The sequence below is a fragment of the Phaethon aethereus genome (genome assembly GCF_964289735.1).
Source record: "Phaethon aethereus genome assembly, chromosome: Z".
Lineage (NCBI taxonomy): Eukaryota > Metazoa > Chordata > Aves > Phaethontiformes > Phaethontidae > Phaethon > Phaethon aethereus.
In genome coordinates this window covers 20306401-20322246 of record NC_138577.1, presented here as the reverse complement: position 1 = coordinate 20322246, position 15846 = coordinate 20306401, and the positions used below count along the sequence as shown (strand labels likewise).

The 15846-nt window shown below is 40.3% G+C and overlaps 1 protein-coding gene across 1 annotated transcript in view; it reads right to left on the bottom strand.

The window, feature by feature from the left end:
• The window catches only part of ITGA2 (integrin subunit alpha 2), a gene marked incomplete at both ends in the record, with an annotated part of 53316 nt that extends 48805 nt beyond the window's left edge, over positions 1-4511 (bottom strand). Inside the window, one exon of the mRNA XM_082013391.1 lies at positions 4312-4511. Within this exon, the coding sequence (XP_081869517.1) occupies positions 4312-4511 (200 nt within the window). The remainder of the gene's footprint in view (positions 1-4311) is intronic.
• Positions 4512-15846: the final 11335 nt, after the last annotated feature.

Here is a 15846-nt window from a genome sequence, read left to right as displayed (position 1 = left end):
AACATCAGAAGTGAATAAAGCAAGAGAGTATCTGGCTACCATCCTGCTAACTACAAAAATATTTTTTACTGTGATTAAACAGGATGCACATCATAAAGCAGAATGAAACCAAATGTATCAGGAAGGAATGCAAGAAATGAGTAGTAAAATACTTGAAAACACTTGTTTCCAAATAAACTGTATCATGTATAGTGTATTAATCAAGGGTCTTCTTCAGCAATGAGTTAAATATTTATTTTTAGAAAACTTCCTTATGTGTCCTTGCAGACTGTCCTTACGCAATATTATAGTGATTAGCGTGCAATATTGCCACTGATTTTATTATTCAGCTCCTTAATCAGTCTCCAAAACTGTATACAAAGCAATGGAACTACATGAAGTCAAATAAAGTTCAGCGGCAATGCCATACCACACAGGCTGCAGGAATGGCAGATTAAAGTGCAACAGGAATTATTTCTGGGAAATTACACCATGACAAAGCTAGTAACTGGCAAAGTGTGATGTAGCAGAAAACAAAATCAGAATTCATGGCAAAGGGCTGAATTCCCAGCTGTTGTCAGAGCACGTTTTATATTTTCTGGTTTCTTTTTTTTTTTTTTAATTTTCAGGCATTTGCTCTTCAGTGTGTTTTTTTAAACATGAAGATAGCTAATAGGAAATAGGAAAATAAAAGTAGAAAGGACCTCTTAAATCATCAGGCCCTTTTCCCTACAATTACAGGAAGTGATGAGTAGATATGAAGACCAGAATACTATTCACTCTCATAGATGCTTCTGTGTACACCCTAAAACACTCATCACCATCTAAAACTTTTGATCCTTTGAACAAAAGACTCAAAACTTCAAAAACTACAATGAGCTATGGCAAGAGAGTTTGAATGACAAATTCAAAAAGCCTAGAAGACAGAAGCCAGAGCTGCTTCTGTAAGCAGGAAAAAGGCAAACTGTAGGGCATGCAGTTAGGGAAAGCAAAAGCTGGGCAAAAAACTCAACATTAGCAGTGGTGCTGACACTGAAAAGACGGACCTGTAACAATGGCAGCATTTTGTTAAAAAAAAACCCCAAGCAGTTGGCAGAAATTACCCTCCTCATTAAAATCAGAAGGCTTTGAAAATGTATTGATTTCAATAAAAGTTGCGACAGAAATGTGTGTTTTTGGCAGAACATCTTATTGGTCTGAAGAGGCAACAAACCAGCTCAGGAGAAGGACTGCTGGGCTTTCATGACTACTGGGTAGTATGCAATGAGTTTTAAAATTATTTAGTAGTGCAATGATTATGTGATACATTAGTAAGGGCAGTGCATATTAAGGTGTCACTACTGACATGGTAAGGAATAAAAAAAAATATTTAAAAAAATAAAAATCCCATAACATAAATTACAAAACAAAATTTAGAAATTCCAAATCCTAAGCATGCAGACACAACTGAGCAGGGTGGCTGCAACTTGATACCAAACAGTACCTCAACAGCAGACTGAGATTTTAGCTCTGTTGTGGGATGTATCCACAGACTGAAGACACATATGGCTAGGAAAAAGCATTTTAACAGCTCTATACAGCTATGCAATATTCCTTACCTGAGACAGATATAAAAACAAATCTCAGCATGGACTAAGTATTGTTATCTTTGCAGAATGTACTACCAGCTGCTGTTCAGGGCGTGCACATTCAAGATGAATTTGACAGGGTACAATCCACCTTTCTAAAAGGTGATGTTTATAAAGCAACAGAGAATTTGGTCTCAATTTAAGGTTCAAATACAGATGATCTCATGACAGGGAGAACCAGAGCATAAATTGAATGATGTTTCTGTTGTGGCTAATTACTTGTGTGGTGGACTGCCTGAACCTTTCTAATTGATGAGTTTCTTTGGTGTTCACAATTTTCCTTGAGTTCATTAAAGAGGTCCTGTTTTGAAATTCCCACCAGACATCGTGAAAAGCTTGAGCTGCGCTTGACTTGCAAGTTTGTCCTTATTTACGAACATCACATGCCATTAATGCCCATCAATGCAGAGCAAACCAGTGTCCAATTATCCTGGATCATCTGACTCTACACAAAAAGGGGCTCCCTTGCTGGTTTGTGTCACAGCTTCCCAACGCACACCAGCCCCCTCTATAGCCCTGCGCTCCTGGTTTGGACTGTCTTCCCTCTTCTCTCTGAACTCATGTCCAAGCAAAAGTGATAACAGACTGCTGCATGCAGTCCCAATTCTGCAAAAAAATCTTTTCTCTTCCTAATTTTCTGTAGCTCTTATTGCCTCAGGAAATGTACCTCCCAGAAATAGAGCTGAATAATATAAATAGCATCTTCTGTTTTTTCTGTATCTCTCCTTTCTGCTCTTTGAGAGAGTACAGGAGGATTTTTACATCTGTATTTAATATAGCACCATGTGATTTTATTAACAGAAGTTAAGGTCTAGGAAGTGATGAAATTTCTGGTGGATCTCAGGTTCTGGTTATAGAGAGGTTATACCTCTCCCTTGGAGAGAGGTACCATCTCAGCAGTATTTCATGTGGTGAGCAGCCCCACTGTTTCTCAACAGTTTTCAAGTACATTCTTGCTGCACAATGACTGTCTCTTCATAAAAGCATACGGTGATAAATGCTCCCCTCTACCAGAAAGCAGTGTCCCCATCTTATGCAAAGCTTGGAATGTTTATCTGACTCCTAGTTCAGTCATGTCAACGAGCAGTCTGCACACTGACTGCAGCCTCTGCATTGCTTATAGGAGAAACCAACTCTACTGAACAGCTTGAGTGTTTGGGTTTTTTTTTTTAAATAATACACACAAGAAAAAGCTTTATTGTCCCAAGAAAAAGAAAATAGCCTAGAAATGAAGAGAACAAGGGAGTTAACCATGACTGGCTTTTTTTTTTTAAGATTGTCTAATGATTTCTTGAGAGCAAGACTGAAAAGAGCTTTTCTTCACTGAAGAGTCTCTTAACAAGTCATGGTTACTTGACCAAGAGCTGAGAAAATACCCCTAACTTTTGGAGCTATGGGCAGACACTGTGCAGTGAATGAACATATGATGAACTGCCTATCTACAGAAAAGTTTCCCAGATTCGTATTATTGATATACTTGGGAAATGTATAGGAAAAGTTAATCCAAAATTAGTTTCTTTCCTGAACTCCACCACGTATTATCCAAGAAAGTGGTAGTGGTGCAGTTTTTATATCAGAAGTAAAAATAAAACAGGGAAATATAAAACATAAATAGCTTGGGTGACTGTGGAACTAGTGCTTGTGTTGCACACTTACAGAAAAACTTACAAGAAGAATAAAACACAAGACATAATTTCTCCACGTATGAGCCAAATCATTCAATTCACTTCAGGGAGACATTCTTGTTCTCCTTCAATGGCTTTACACAGAAGTTTTTTAAAAAGAGAGCTTTGATTTATGGGTGACTAAACACATAATTAAAGCAGGCAGAAACACAGTGAGAAGCCACAACAACATCAGGCTACGAGTGGGGGTAGGTTGGCAGCCTACACAACTGAGGGAGAGAAAACACCGAGCTCATACTTGTTGGAGGATACAGCTCTACTCTCCTCTTACTTTGCCTCCTGGTCACTGGTGGCAAACACGGTAACGCCAGAGATGCAGTGACACCTAGGTAGTCTTACACCTTTGCATATGCAACCAATGGCAACTGCACAGTGTCTCTGTGCAGGGCTATGCATAAATGTCTCTGCTAGCTCAGTATTTTTGTATGGACTTTTCCAAACATGAACTGTAACACACATTTGCATATGCATTTCCATGGATTTCAGATTTTGACATCTTTCTTTCTTTTTACTGAAAAAAAGTCCAGTTACTTACTATCCATCCGTCATCACTTAAGCAAACATGACAGTTTTTGGTTATTTTGGTTCTGACACTACTGCAATATACGGAGAATGACACATGTAAAATTTTGTCTTGGCTTATGATAATGTTTGACTTTCCACTATAGAATTAAAACCATGTATACACACATAACCAGTTAACGTAGTTGAGTAACACTGAGCTATTGGTAGACATATAATCCTTGCCGTGAAAGATACCTTAAGCTTTGCTGTTGCTGAGGCTGCAAAAGAGGAAATAATGTGTTTTCCACTAAATGGGCTTAATCTGGGTTAATATTTTAAAGTTCTTTTTGAAACCAACATTACTAGAAAAAATATTTTACTAATTTCTCATCAAGCCCAATGTTGTGGTAACAACACATTTAAATGAAATGCGAAATTATAAAAGAAAAATAAAATGCAACAATTCTTCCTTAACTTTTTAACTGGACATATAACAAGCTGTTTAAATTGCTTACCATTTGCCTTGTTCATTTATAAACTGTTGAACTGCATATCCAAACTGCTCTCTTGATGGACCGGAAAATATTTTTGCATCTAGGAGTCCAACATTGTAGGCTTCACAGCAGTTATGAAGAATGCCTGTTAACAGAAAGATTATGATTATCACAGAAGCAATTAAAGAAGAATTTTGATCCCAGTGAAAAAGGCTCTTCATCTGTGCCAGCTCCCCCGACAGAAGAAAATAAAATGTAGCCTTTGACACATGCAAGAAAAAAACAGCCCTTTCCCTACAGTACACATCTGCCCATGCATAATGCCTGTCTAGCACTCTTTACAGGCGTTCCAAAAGTTTGGGCAGAGATCAATGACTCATTCACTGTTTGACTTAACAAAAGTTGCAGCATAATAGGAATGGTTTAGCTGAAGGGAGGCAAGATATATGATTCAGAAGTCTGTTATCCTCCTTTACCTTAAGGCATAAGTTAAGCTTACGGCACAGCAAACACATCAACGGCCTGCTGAGGTATATTAAAATGAAAATACACTGACTGTAACTGCTAATACTGTTTATATTCTAGTATCTATCTGCAACTTAATGTTTGAAGAACTGGAAAAAAAATCAGATTTATCTACTGCATCAGAAAACCTACATCTTTGAGTCATTTCATTATCATGCCAGAAGCCTTTGTTTTCAGTCCAAACAGTCTGAACAGTTGTCCAAACAGGAAAACTTAGAAATACAGACATGTAAGATAGAACAGCATTAATAAATCATGACACTTAACACTGAAACTCCACTTTGCTGTGGTCATGGTATTGCTTTTCCTTGGGTACTTGCGTGCCTAGGAATAAGTGTACACCACTCCATGCCATTCTGGGGGGACCCGGCAGTGTGGCTGGGGACAAGGTCCTAAGTATCATGAGTTTGCACGTCATGGAGGCCAACTCCTCATTCATAAAGGATCTGATTTATTTCTGATCAATAGCTGTATGTGGACATTTAGGAGAACGTCCACTACAGAAGCTGTAGGAAAAGGGCCAGAGTCCCACCAGAGCTCTTGATCCCAGGTGTAAGAAATCAGGAAAAGATTTCAAGTGGTCAGTGGCTCAATATCCAGATGGAGATTGGTGACGAATGGTGTCCCTCAGAGCTCCGTACTGGGACCAGTACTCTTTAATATCTTCATCGATGACATAGTGGGATCGAGTGCACCCTCAGCAAGTTTGCAGAGGACACCAAGCTGAGTGGTGCAGTTGACATGCCTGAGGGACGGGATGCCATCCAGAGGGACCTGGACAAGCTTGAGGAATGGGCCCATGTGAACCTGATGAGGTTCAACAAGGCCAAGGGCAGGGTCCTGCACCTGGGTCAGGGCAACCCTCAATATCAGTACAGGCTGGGAGACGAAGGGATTGAGAGCAGCCCTGCAAGAAGGGCTTAGGGGTACTGGTGGATGAAAAGCTGGACATGAGTCGGCAATGTGCACTCGCAGCCCAGAAGGACAACCGTATCCTGGGCTGCATCCAAAGCAGCGTGGCCAGTAGGTCAAGGGAGGTGATTCTGCCCCTCTACTCTGCTTTGCTGAGACCCCACCTGGAGTCCTGTGTCCAACTCTGGAGCCCTTGGCACAGAAGAGACATGGACCTGTTGGAGCAGCTCCAGAGGAGGGCCACCAAAATGATCAGAGGGATCACCTCACCTCTGCCGTGAGGACAGGCTGAGACAGTTGGAGTTGTTCAGCCTGGAGAAGGGAAGGCTCCAGGCAGACGTTATTGCAGCCTTCCATTACTTGAAGGGGGCTTATGAGAAAGATGGGGACAGACTCCTTAGCAGTTGCAACAGGACAAGGGGTAATGGTTTCAAATTAAAGGAGGGTAAATTTAGACTAGATCTAAGGAAGAATATTTTTACAGTGAGGGTGTTGAAACACTGGCCCAGGTTGCCCAGAGAGGTCTTAGATGCACCTTCAGAAACACTGAAGGTCAGGCTGGACGGGGCTCTGAGCAATCTGATCTAGTTGAAGATGTCCCTGCTGCCTGTAGGGGGTTGGACTAGATGACCTTTAAAGGTCCCTTCCAACACAAACTGTTCTATGATTCTAGAAGGTTCCCAGGTGAGGCAGGTTCACGGAGTTGCTCACTGGTTAAATACAATCCCTCATGTTTTCCCCTCCCTTCTTGTGTGCCGCAGACAGAATGAGTTTTATCTGCTCTACACACAAAATATGCGTTACCATAGTTGTTTAGTATGAGTCATTGTGTAGGAAAGTGGCAGCCTTTATGACAGTCCCTTATAACAGGGACCTTCTAAGGAGAGATGTGCCAATCTTTGGCATCTTAATAACATAAGCTTAAATATTAAGCATCTCCCTAGTTTTGATGGGGAGAGAGCTCATTGTTGATATCACTCTCTTCCAGGTCCCAAAACCACTTTTTCAAGAAAGGTTAACTGGGATTATATCAGCATAAAACAGCCCATCACAGCACCTTAGCTGGAATAGTAATAACAACAATAACATCATAGTGAGAACATTAAAATCACAACCGCAGGCAAAGTTCATGACGTAAAAAATTTCAATTAATTTTGCCCACAGAATAGAAAACACAAATGTTGCTAGCAGAAGACTAAATACAACTCACACAGTTACAACTTTTTTACCACAAACTCAAAACAGGAAATCATATATTAGTTATTTCAAACAACCACTATCTACAGCTGGCCTCTGGAAAGCAAGCAATCTCCCTTTGCTAAAAGTATAGTTCCTTGAGAAACATCCTTAGAGATAAATATATTTCCTGAGTCATGTTATTTAAGACTGCAGAAGAGAATGTGCACACACATATCACTCTGTGTTTTGCAATGCTTTTGACACTAAACACAACCACATATATTTGTAGTGCAAGTCTGGGTTTTGAGGAGGGGGAAAAGAGGAGTTGAGATAAATATTGACTATTGCCAGTAATTCTTTTGTGATCTAATATACTTGCATTTTATCAAAATATTTTGCTCATGTCACATCCTAGGTTTATTTTTGGGTCTGTTGTTTTCAAATTATATTATCCTCAGGCAGAAATCAAGCACAACTTAGCAGTGCCCCATTCTCAGAGGCCACAGGACACTATACCACAATGCCATCCCACATGTAAATGCAGAGGAAGAATAACTCTCCAAGTTTTATGGTGCACATGGAAATAAATCCTGGCTTTCAAATGAAGAGCTAAAAGTATCCTAGAATGATAAACATTTCCAGTCTGACCCCAAATCCAATGACATCTAGAGAAAAACTCTTGACTACCTGGACTCTGTTAGACAGTTGTTGGCAAATCACACTGCTAGCCTAACTGTAACTTTGCTAGATGTCTTCTAAGTGCGCTTCCCAACTTTGGTGCAAATGCATGGAAGATCTTTCAAATTGTGTCCAAGGCAAGGGTTTTATTAAAAGCTAGAGCCAGGGAAAAAAAAAATTTCCAAAGCTGGATAAAACTACAGAGACCAGATGTCACAACCAACAGCCTGAATGGAAGTCCCCATGCTGGTTCAAATTCCCCTAGGGCGCTGTGAGAAGTCAGATGGGGGTCAACACAAGGCATGCTCAGTTACATGTTGCCTGCCCACCTCTCCTCTTGCCCTCCCACAAGTACTGCAGCATCCCTTCCTGGACCTTCTGGGGCTGCTCTTGTGCTCCTGATTTCTCCCAGATGGGGGCTGATATCATGGAGCAAAGACACAGCCTGGCCCAGCCTGGGGATGCTTCAGCTCCTTGTGGTTTCTTTGGGCATCACCATGGCTTAGAGGAGCAATGCTCTTTTTTCTCCCCAGCCTCTCATCCCGTCTCCTCACTGAACTATTTCACTCATCCTTCCCGTTTATCACTGGGGCTTGATTTTATTCTTTTTAATCATTTACACTACTGCAGCATCAGAGCACTGCTTTTGAGGGCAAGAATTTCTAACTGGAATAATGGGAAAAGTGTCCCAGACCACAGATCTCTTCTCAAAACTGCCTCTATCATCCTCACTTGCTGGCCAGGCAGCCAGCGGAGAACAGCGAAAACAAAAGAGCAAAAAAGCAACTCAGAAAACCCCACTTCTGAAGACATGCTGCCATCTGCAATATTCTTGTGGATCAGGTTTGCCTGTCACTCATGACTGCTTTGCAAAATCAAAGTGGAAAAGCTGGCAAGTACACTGTGACTCACCACGAATATTATCAAGTAAACCATATATTCAACATATTTCTTATCACAGCCATTTTAAATTCTCCAGTTTTATAATCATTAGCAGGTTTTTGATTTTTAGATCTACTCCACACAAATCTTGCTTGGTTTGGGCCTAGCAAGTATACACTTGTAACAATATAATAGGCATTTTCCTGACGTTTTCCTCCATTTTACATACTGCTTACACTATAAGGACATCTTTTATCCACTTTGTGTATCTATCTAAATACAGTATTCAGAACAAGAAATTCAAGCATTTGTAGCCAAAAAAAGAGAAAATGCTAAATTTGCTTCAAACCTATTTTAAGCCTGTGCCAGAATAAGAGGGTCTCTTATGCATTAAAAGGGTGCCAATCATTGAAGCATCTAGGTTCAAAGTACTGTATATTTTAGGCTGGAAAGATTCAGTATCTGTTGCTGCCTTCAGGCAATGAACTTTGATAATTTAAGAATCTTGAAATAAAGAAAACTAATTCACCATCTGGACTTTAATAGCTTTTGGTGACAGACTTCTACTTTGTGACCTAAGGATCACCACGAGAGATTAGTTGAGCAAGTAAAAATCCACTTCCTAACTTCTGTTTGTAAATGGCACTTTATTTACAGTCAAATAAACAGACTGCATGGAACAAAGAAAGCCAGATACAAGCTTAAAGCTTCTGAACGCCCCTCTGAAGACTTCAAAAGCAACAGTTCCTCTCCGCTGAGTGGGTATGGGGCATGGGCGCTTTGCTTTAACGATGACAGCTTCATGAAGCAGCTCCCAGCCTAAAGTTTCAGACAAGGAAAGCTAGAAAAAAAATACTTAATGGTATAAAAGGAACTGTAAGCTTTCCAATAAACTCCAGTATCTCTTTGCACGGTAGTTTGTTTCTGGGAATTCCCATACTTCAGCAACTGCAGTGTATACAGGAGCTGCAGTGTAGGAGTATAGCTGCTTTTATACTTCTGCACCACCATTTTCTTGCTTGTGGTAGGACGAAAAGTAATACATGTTCTGACTGTGCACCTTTAAGCCTGAACGTGTGGGAATTCTTCCGTAACTATAAACGACATGTCTAAAGATGGCTATAATGCCTTCTGTTTGCTGCCATTGAAGTGCAAGCTGAAGCAAGTTTATTGAAGTAATAGCTCATGTTAGGGACACCCAGTTGTGTCAATAACTGTATTGATTTTGTAAGCAAAGCTCACAGCTTAAAGTGAGCAAGCAGAAGATGTCTGTTGGGTAATCAATCATTTAATGTCATAACAGTTGTCTGAGTGTAACCCCTTATTCAGATTAATCAGCATAACAACAAAAACAATTGCTTAATTGGATGAGAAAAAAGTGAAATCTGATTTTGTGTGTTTGATTACTTAGTTTGTGAAATAAGTTTAATAAAATATACTAAAAATATTATGTCTGCATTTTGTGTCATAAGTGTCATAATAAATGTGTCATTTTTTTTAGTCTAAATAGTAAAACTGAGTTTTCAATAACTTTACACTACATTGCAAATGTGATGCTCCAATTTAAGATGGCAATATATGACAGAATCCGATAATCATGCAGACTCAGTTATGCCAAGTCTCATCTCATTAAAACGACCACTCAAACAGAGGCATTCACTACTGCTGTTATTTATAGCTTGCATCAAACAGGTCTAGTCATCACAGTATAAACAAAAAAGACATGGTGGCATTTGACCACTGAGTCTATAAGGATCCACCTGATGCTAAGCATTAGTTTTCAATTTATCTAGTGTTAACCTTGCCAGTAGGAAACTCCATCACCCTTTTTCCTTAACGGCATGTTGTTCTCCTCTAGGAACAACTATGAGCTATAAAACAGAAGTTTGTTACATAACCCAGCTAAGCGGCCATTTGTCTCCGAGTAAGCATCCACGCCAGTAACAACGGCAGGAGAGGGAACAGGAAGAGCCCTGCGGGCAGGTCCCCTCTGCTTGGTAACACGGCCGAGCAGCTACAACCACTGCCCCTTGTGGTGTCTCCAACAGGGCAGTGGACCCTTACAAACCCGACACCATCAGCACGCTGGGCGATTTGGGGGCAGAAGGGGTAGTGGTAGCATGTAGTCACTAAAGAAGAACAAGGCCATGACCTGGCTTTATGGTAAAACCAAGATAGTATCACATGCATTCTTGCATGGATTTTTTTTTTAGTCCATGAATTGTTTTGGAAAAAAATGTCAAGAAAATCCTACTGTATTATTGTCTGTTTCCTGAAGAAGTTTCATAGATTGGCAGCCAGTAAGATGTGTTCAGCCTACACTGCCTTAATTGCTCAGGCTAGCATTTTTTAAAGTAATTATTCTTTCAAAAAAAGGGCTTTGCTTTGCCCTTTATGTTAATCTGCTCCAAGAGAGTCACTAAAAATTCCACAAAGAAAACTTTCCCCTTGGGCTCAAAGATTTCTTCCTCCAAAGAGTACATATCGGCAGGACCCTGAACGCTGTCAGACCCTGCTGGAGGGCTGAGAAAAAGAAAGGGATGGGAGGGATGAGAGAACTCGTAACTCTTGGTTTCTGCTGGCTCCGTCTTACAGTGGATTGTGTACTCTGGTTCAAACTTTCTCCATGACTGAAGCATTTCTCAGGGCTCTCTTAGGAGTGATCTTCAGGTGTTTTGTATTGTGCAAGGTCACAGTGGATCTCCTTAGTTGTCAGGGAACCTGTAAATGTGCTTTGGTCTCAATCCAATACCTAACTGGTTTGTTTTTTTTTTTTTCTTCCCTCTGCAAAAAAATTTGCTGAAATTGGCTCACAGGTTCCGAAGTTAGTAAGGGAGTATAGGCACCTATGGATACCATTCACATTATAATCACCCACTGTCCTTGAAATATTAGGCGGAAGGTGGAATGAAGGCAGGAAGGGAAAGTAATAAAGTTATGAAAGAAGGCAGTCAAGTAGTATTTGCTTCATATTAAATATATTTAGTGTCATGTTACTGCTTTTTATTAAAAGGCAACAACATTTTGGTACAAGAGTAAAGTTACTCCCTTATTATTCAAAACATGTTATCAGACCAATAATCCAACTAGAATTAGTCAACTGTTCTTACAGAATGGACAACCCATAACTACAACAGCTTTTGTAATACACTGTTTTGAAGGTTTTCTTGACAAGACTGAATACATAAAGAACAAAACAAGCAGCATGCAGTTACCTCATTCTGTGGAAGTGCAGCACAGATATTCTTCATCATCACTTTCAGAAGCCACTGAGCAATTCTCAACTGCAATGAGCTTGTTCTGGGAGCAAATCTGCCCAAAAATGAACTTTTTTTTTTTTGCTAATGTATTAGGCTTCAGCCTGATCCGCTTTACTGTATTGGTACATGCATTGTGTGCAGGCACAGGCAATGACAACAAATCCAGTTCTTTTCACAGGAAACAAGTAGTTCTATAATGGTTGCACTGTTTGGGGCTCTTATGTATATATATAATATAAAACACCTTTGTGATGTATCTTTAGTATACCCAGTCAGGGCTCTGGGGACTCCAACCCACTTAATGCAGGGAAATAGAAGACTACTTATAATTCAGTCTGGAAAGGTATATTAACCTTCACCCATTACGGTCAATATAAGTGAAAAATATTTTCTCATTCATTTTCTCCTGTATATTTACTTCTCTTTTTTTGTAATATTTTCTTCAGTGTGCACAACCTCCTTAGTGTATACTCACAACAGCAAGTAGATATCTTCAGCTCATGTACTGAAACAGCAGTTTTATAATCACAGTTAATCTGCTTTTATTTTTAAGCAAACAGGTTTCTTACTGAGAACAATATTCTAAATAATGACAGCATGAACCTCCAGCAGGAATCAAAAGGAGCAAAGAATGCTATCTGCAAGACATTGGATTTTTTGCACTAAAAGTCAGAGTATTTTATAATCCTCACTTCAATTACTTGGTTAACATTTCATTATGTTTACAGAAGCCTTAGAAAGCAAGTCTTCATTCTACTGCTTCATTTTTTTTTTTTACTTTGTTTTGTCTTGAGTCCAATGTTTTCTTCACATCAGCTACAATACCTCAAACTATTTAATAATTAACAGAGATTATAATGTTTAGCATACGAATAAATTATAGGCCACAAAAAACCTCAACACCTGCCCAGAAGAAAGGAAAAACAATGCGTCATTTAGTAACAAATCCTCTCTCCCACCCCTCTTTCTCCGCTCTCTCCCTCCCTCCAACAAGTTTTCTTGGCTTAGCTGGCGGACTGCTTCTTCCTGGAAGCAGGACAGCTTCCAGCCTGAAAGCCTCCGAGTGTGTGAAAGCCTGAGTCACGGCCTTTCAGTTACAACTGTTTATGATCCAAGAAGCTGCACCAAAGACTTACCAATAACCTGCTATAAAAGCAACCTGAGCATGACACAACACACAAATTGTGAAAGAAAAGTTGGATAGACTGGATTAACACGACAAGGTTCTGTCTGTTTTACTGTTCTGGCACTGCTGCAGAGTAAGACATCCAATTAAATTTACCCACAACTGCATTAGTTACTCCAAAAGACCCGTCTTTCTCATGAAAACTCCCTATTTGTGGTCCACACACTGCCCTCCTTGACTCCCGGAGCAGATGAATAAACCGCTCTTCATCTGGAGTTAAAAAAATCTCAACAACCTACTACACACACAAGGACTGATTCTAAAGCAATGCGTAAGAGCAGCTCCTGCAGGACTGACAACTTCCTATGTGTTTTTAATAAAGACAGCAAGAATTAAAGCCTACTCAAATTTATTATCCTGGCATGCTTCTGTCATGAACTCAAGTGGGAAAAACTTTCTTTTACAGAAAACTCACATAAATTGCATCTTTTTAAACTGAACTGCAGTTTTTCTTTTATCTTGGTACAACAAATAAGAGTGTTTCAGCTTTGTCCTTAGACTATCACAATTTGTTCTCAATGATACCACAGAGAGATTAGAAGTACAGGAGGCTAACAAGCTGTACACAAGTTGTGTGTTTTATATGCAGTTAGGTCACTGGCTTCACAAGTAATAAAAAAACCCCCTTCATGTGCTTCCCTCTGATAAAACCAACTTTTCTTGCCACATTTAATTCCAGCAAATTCTCTTCCCTTGTGTCCACATTATCAGTTGTTGACCTTTTTTTTAAACCAGCAATATTTCCAAATATAGTCAGAGAAGCATGAGCCACGTTACAACTGTGAGAGGAAATGCATGTCATCGCACAGAAACCAATGTGACTGCTGTCTCTATATTCTTACTTGCTGCACTTTGCTCCTCTCAGGTGCTATGAAAGCATGTTTGTACAGAGATGAAAATGCATGCTTGCACACAGGTGTCAAGACAATGAGAAAGCAACCAAAGGTATCTGTGTTTCCCTACCCATATCACACTCTAGGCTATACAAAAATTTCAGTGTATTATAACATATAAGTGTATTATCATATTATATCACTGTTAAACGTGATGTGAAAAGGCTAAACTAGAAAAAGGCTTGAGGGACTCTCCTTCACCATTGATCCTTCTGCCACTTCAGTGGCACAGCCTGCAGCATGAGGACTGCAGCGGCCTGAGAGCAACCCTGCCATCGCGCTGTTTAGGACACCACATTTAGGACCCTCACGGCTTGTCAAGAGCAAGCTGTGAGCTCAGTTCTCTGTGCTCTACACAGAGAGCCCCAGAAACAAGAACAGCCTCAGCAGTAAAAAGTTTGCTACATCAGCTTCCTGCAACAAGAAAACCCTTGAAGCACCACAGGATATGTAATACAATAGTTGGAAGAGCTATAATTATCAGAACTTTTGTTTTCCTATAGCAGACAATGACTATTTCTCTTCCCTGATTGTAATGGGAGCTCATGGCCAGGCAGCCTGAATGGTAGGTAGGTGGTCCCAATCGCCCACCTGAAATGCCTCCTTAATGCACACTCAAATGATCAATTCTGGCACCAGATACATCCTAGGCAGTATTTGGACTCATCAAAATAATGAAAACAGTCCAGCAAGCCCCAACTTCAGTAGCTGCCTAACCCAGGATGAACTTTAAATTATCTGTCACCTAGGTTTCATAGCACAAAGTCACACAAAAATTTAGATAGGATCCAGGTGTAGAAGCACTACTAAAAGCAAGGTACCCTACCCTACTGTAGACCCACTCTGATATAATGGCCAGAGGCAATGAATGCTTCCTGATTAAATAGTTTCTGCTCTGAATAATTAAATGATTTAACTAAATAGCTAAATAACTGCACTGCCTATTTACCAAATGTGAATTGCATGAGCAGACCAAAAGGCCAACTCAGAACTCCTCCCAGCTATGCACCCCAGACGTTAGGCCACAGGCAAGATCTGTCTTGGCTTGTCTGCCTGGAAACACGAATATTCATCCTGGGATGAGCCGAGACCTGGTTTCCACAGCAGAGGTAGACAGCGCTTCTCTTTATCGCCTAGTAGCAAAGATGCTTCTGGAGACGTCTGAGAGGCGAGTCTACATGGCCATGAGCCTCAAGGGAGAATTAAGTCCACGTTTCCCAGGTGACTATTACCATTACTTCTCTGGCAGCTACTCTTGAAAAAAAGCTGATCTAGACATATACTGCTCAAAATTTTTCCCCACCTCTGACCTCAAGGGAAGGAGGCACCTAATGTAGGTGCCTGAGAAGGATGGAGTTCAGTCACTCCCCTTGACCCACCCAAGCCTTCCTGCTTTGCAAGCAAATATTTTTCATGCACTTTAAAAGAGCGTAATTGTCTCTGCTGAGCCCAAGCCACATAACTCTGCCACCCTGGAGCAGGAGGACCAGGTTTCAGGTGAAGTGGGCTGCACTGAGTACTCTCTCAGCCCTCAGCCCACACACCAGACTCCGGCAAATCCAGATGCCCGTGGTAGGTGGGTGACAGGCTATCTCTAGTCAGAGTTCAGAAAGATGTTATTTTTTTGTAAAGTGCAGCCATTGTACATTTTGGGGTCAGAGAGAAGGGCCCATGTACATCTAAAAAGAGATTTTTGGAAATAATACTTTCTTCCACAAAAGCAGAAGTTGTTTTTTGTCTTCCGAGAAGCAAAGTCTATTGTAGCTTTCAACGTCTCAGAAAGACAACTCCAGAGACTCTTAAAGTATTTTTTTACTGTTCAATATGAGGAACTAGCTTTGGGCAGTTTGCAAAAGAAAACAAAGCCAGAAAAAGTAGAGACAGTGAAATGAAAGGCTATTTGGCTAGAGCCAAATTGATAACTATTACTAACAGAGCTACTGATGGACTACTACCCAAGCAGTGCTGCTGGATTTTTTTCCTCCGTTTATTGTATTGCACACCTTAATAAAAGTTATTTAATTTTCAGTCATTTCTGCTA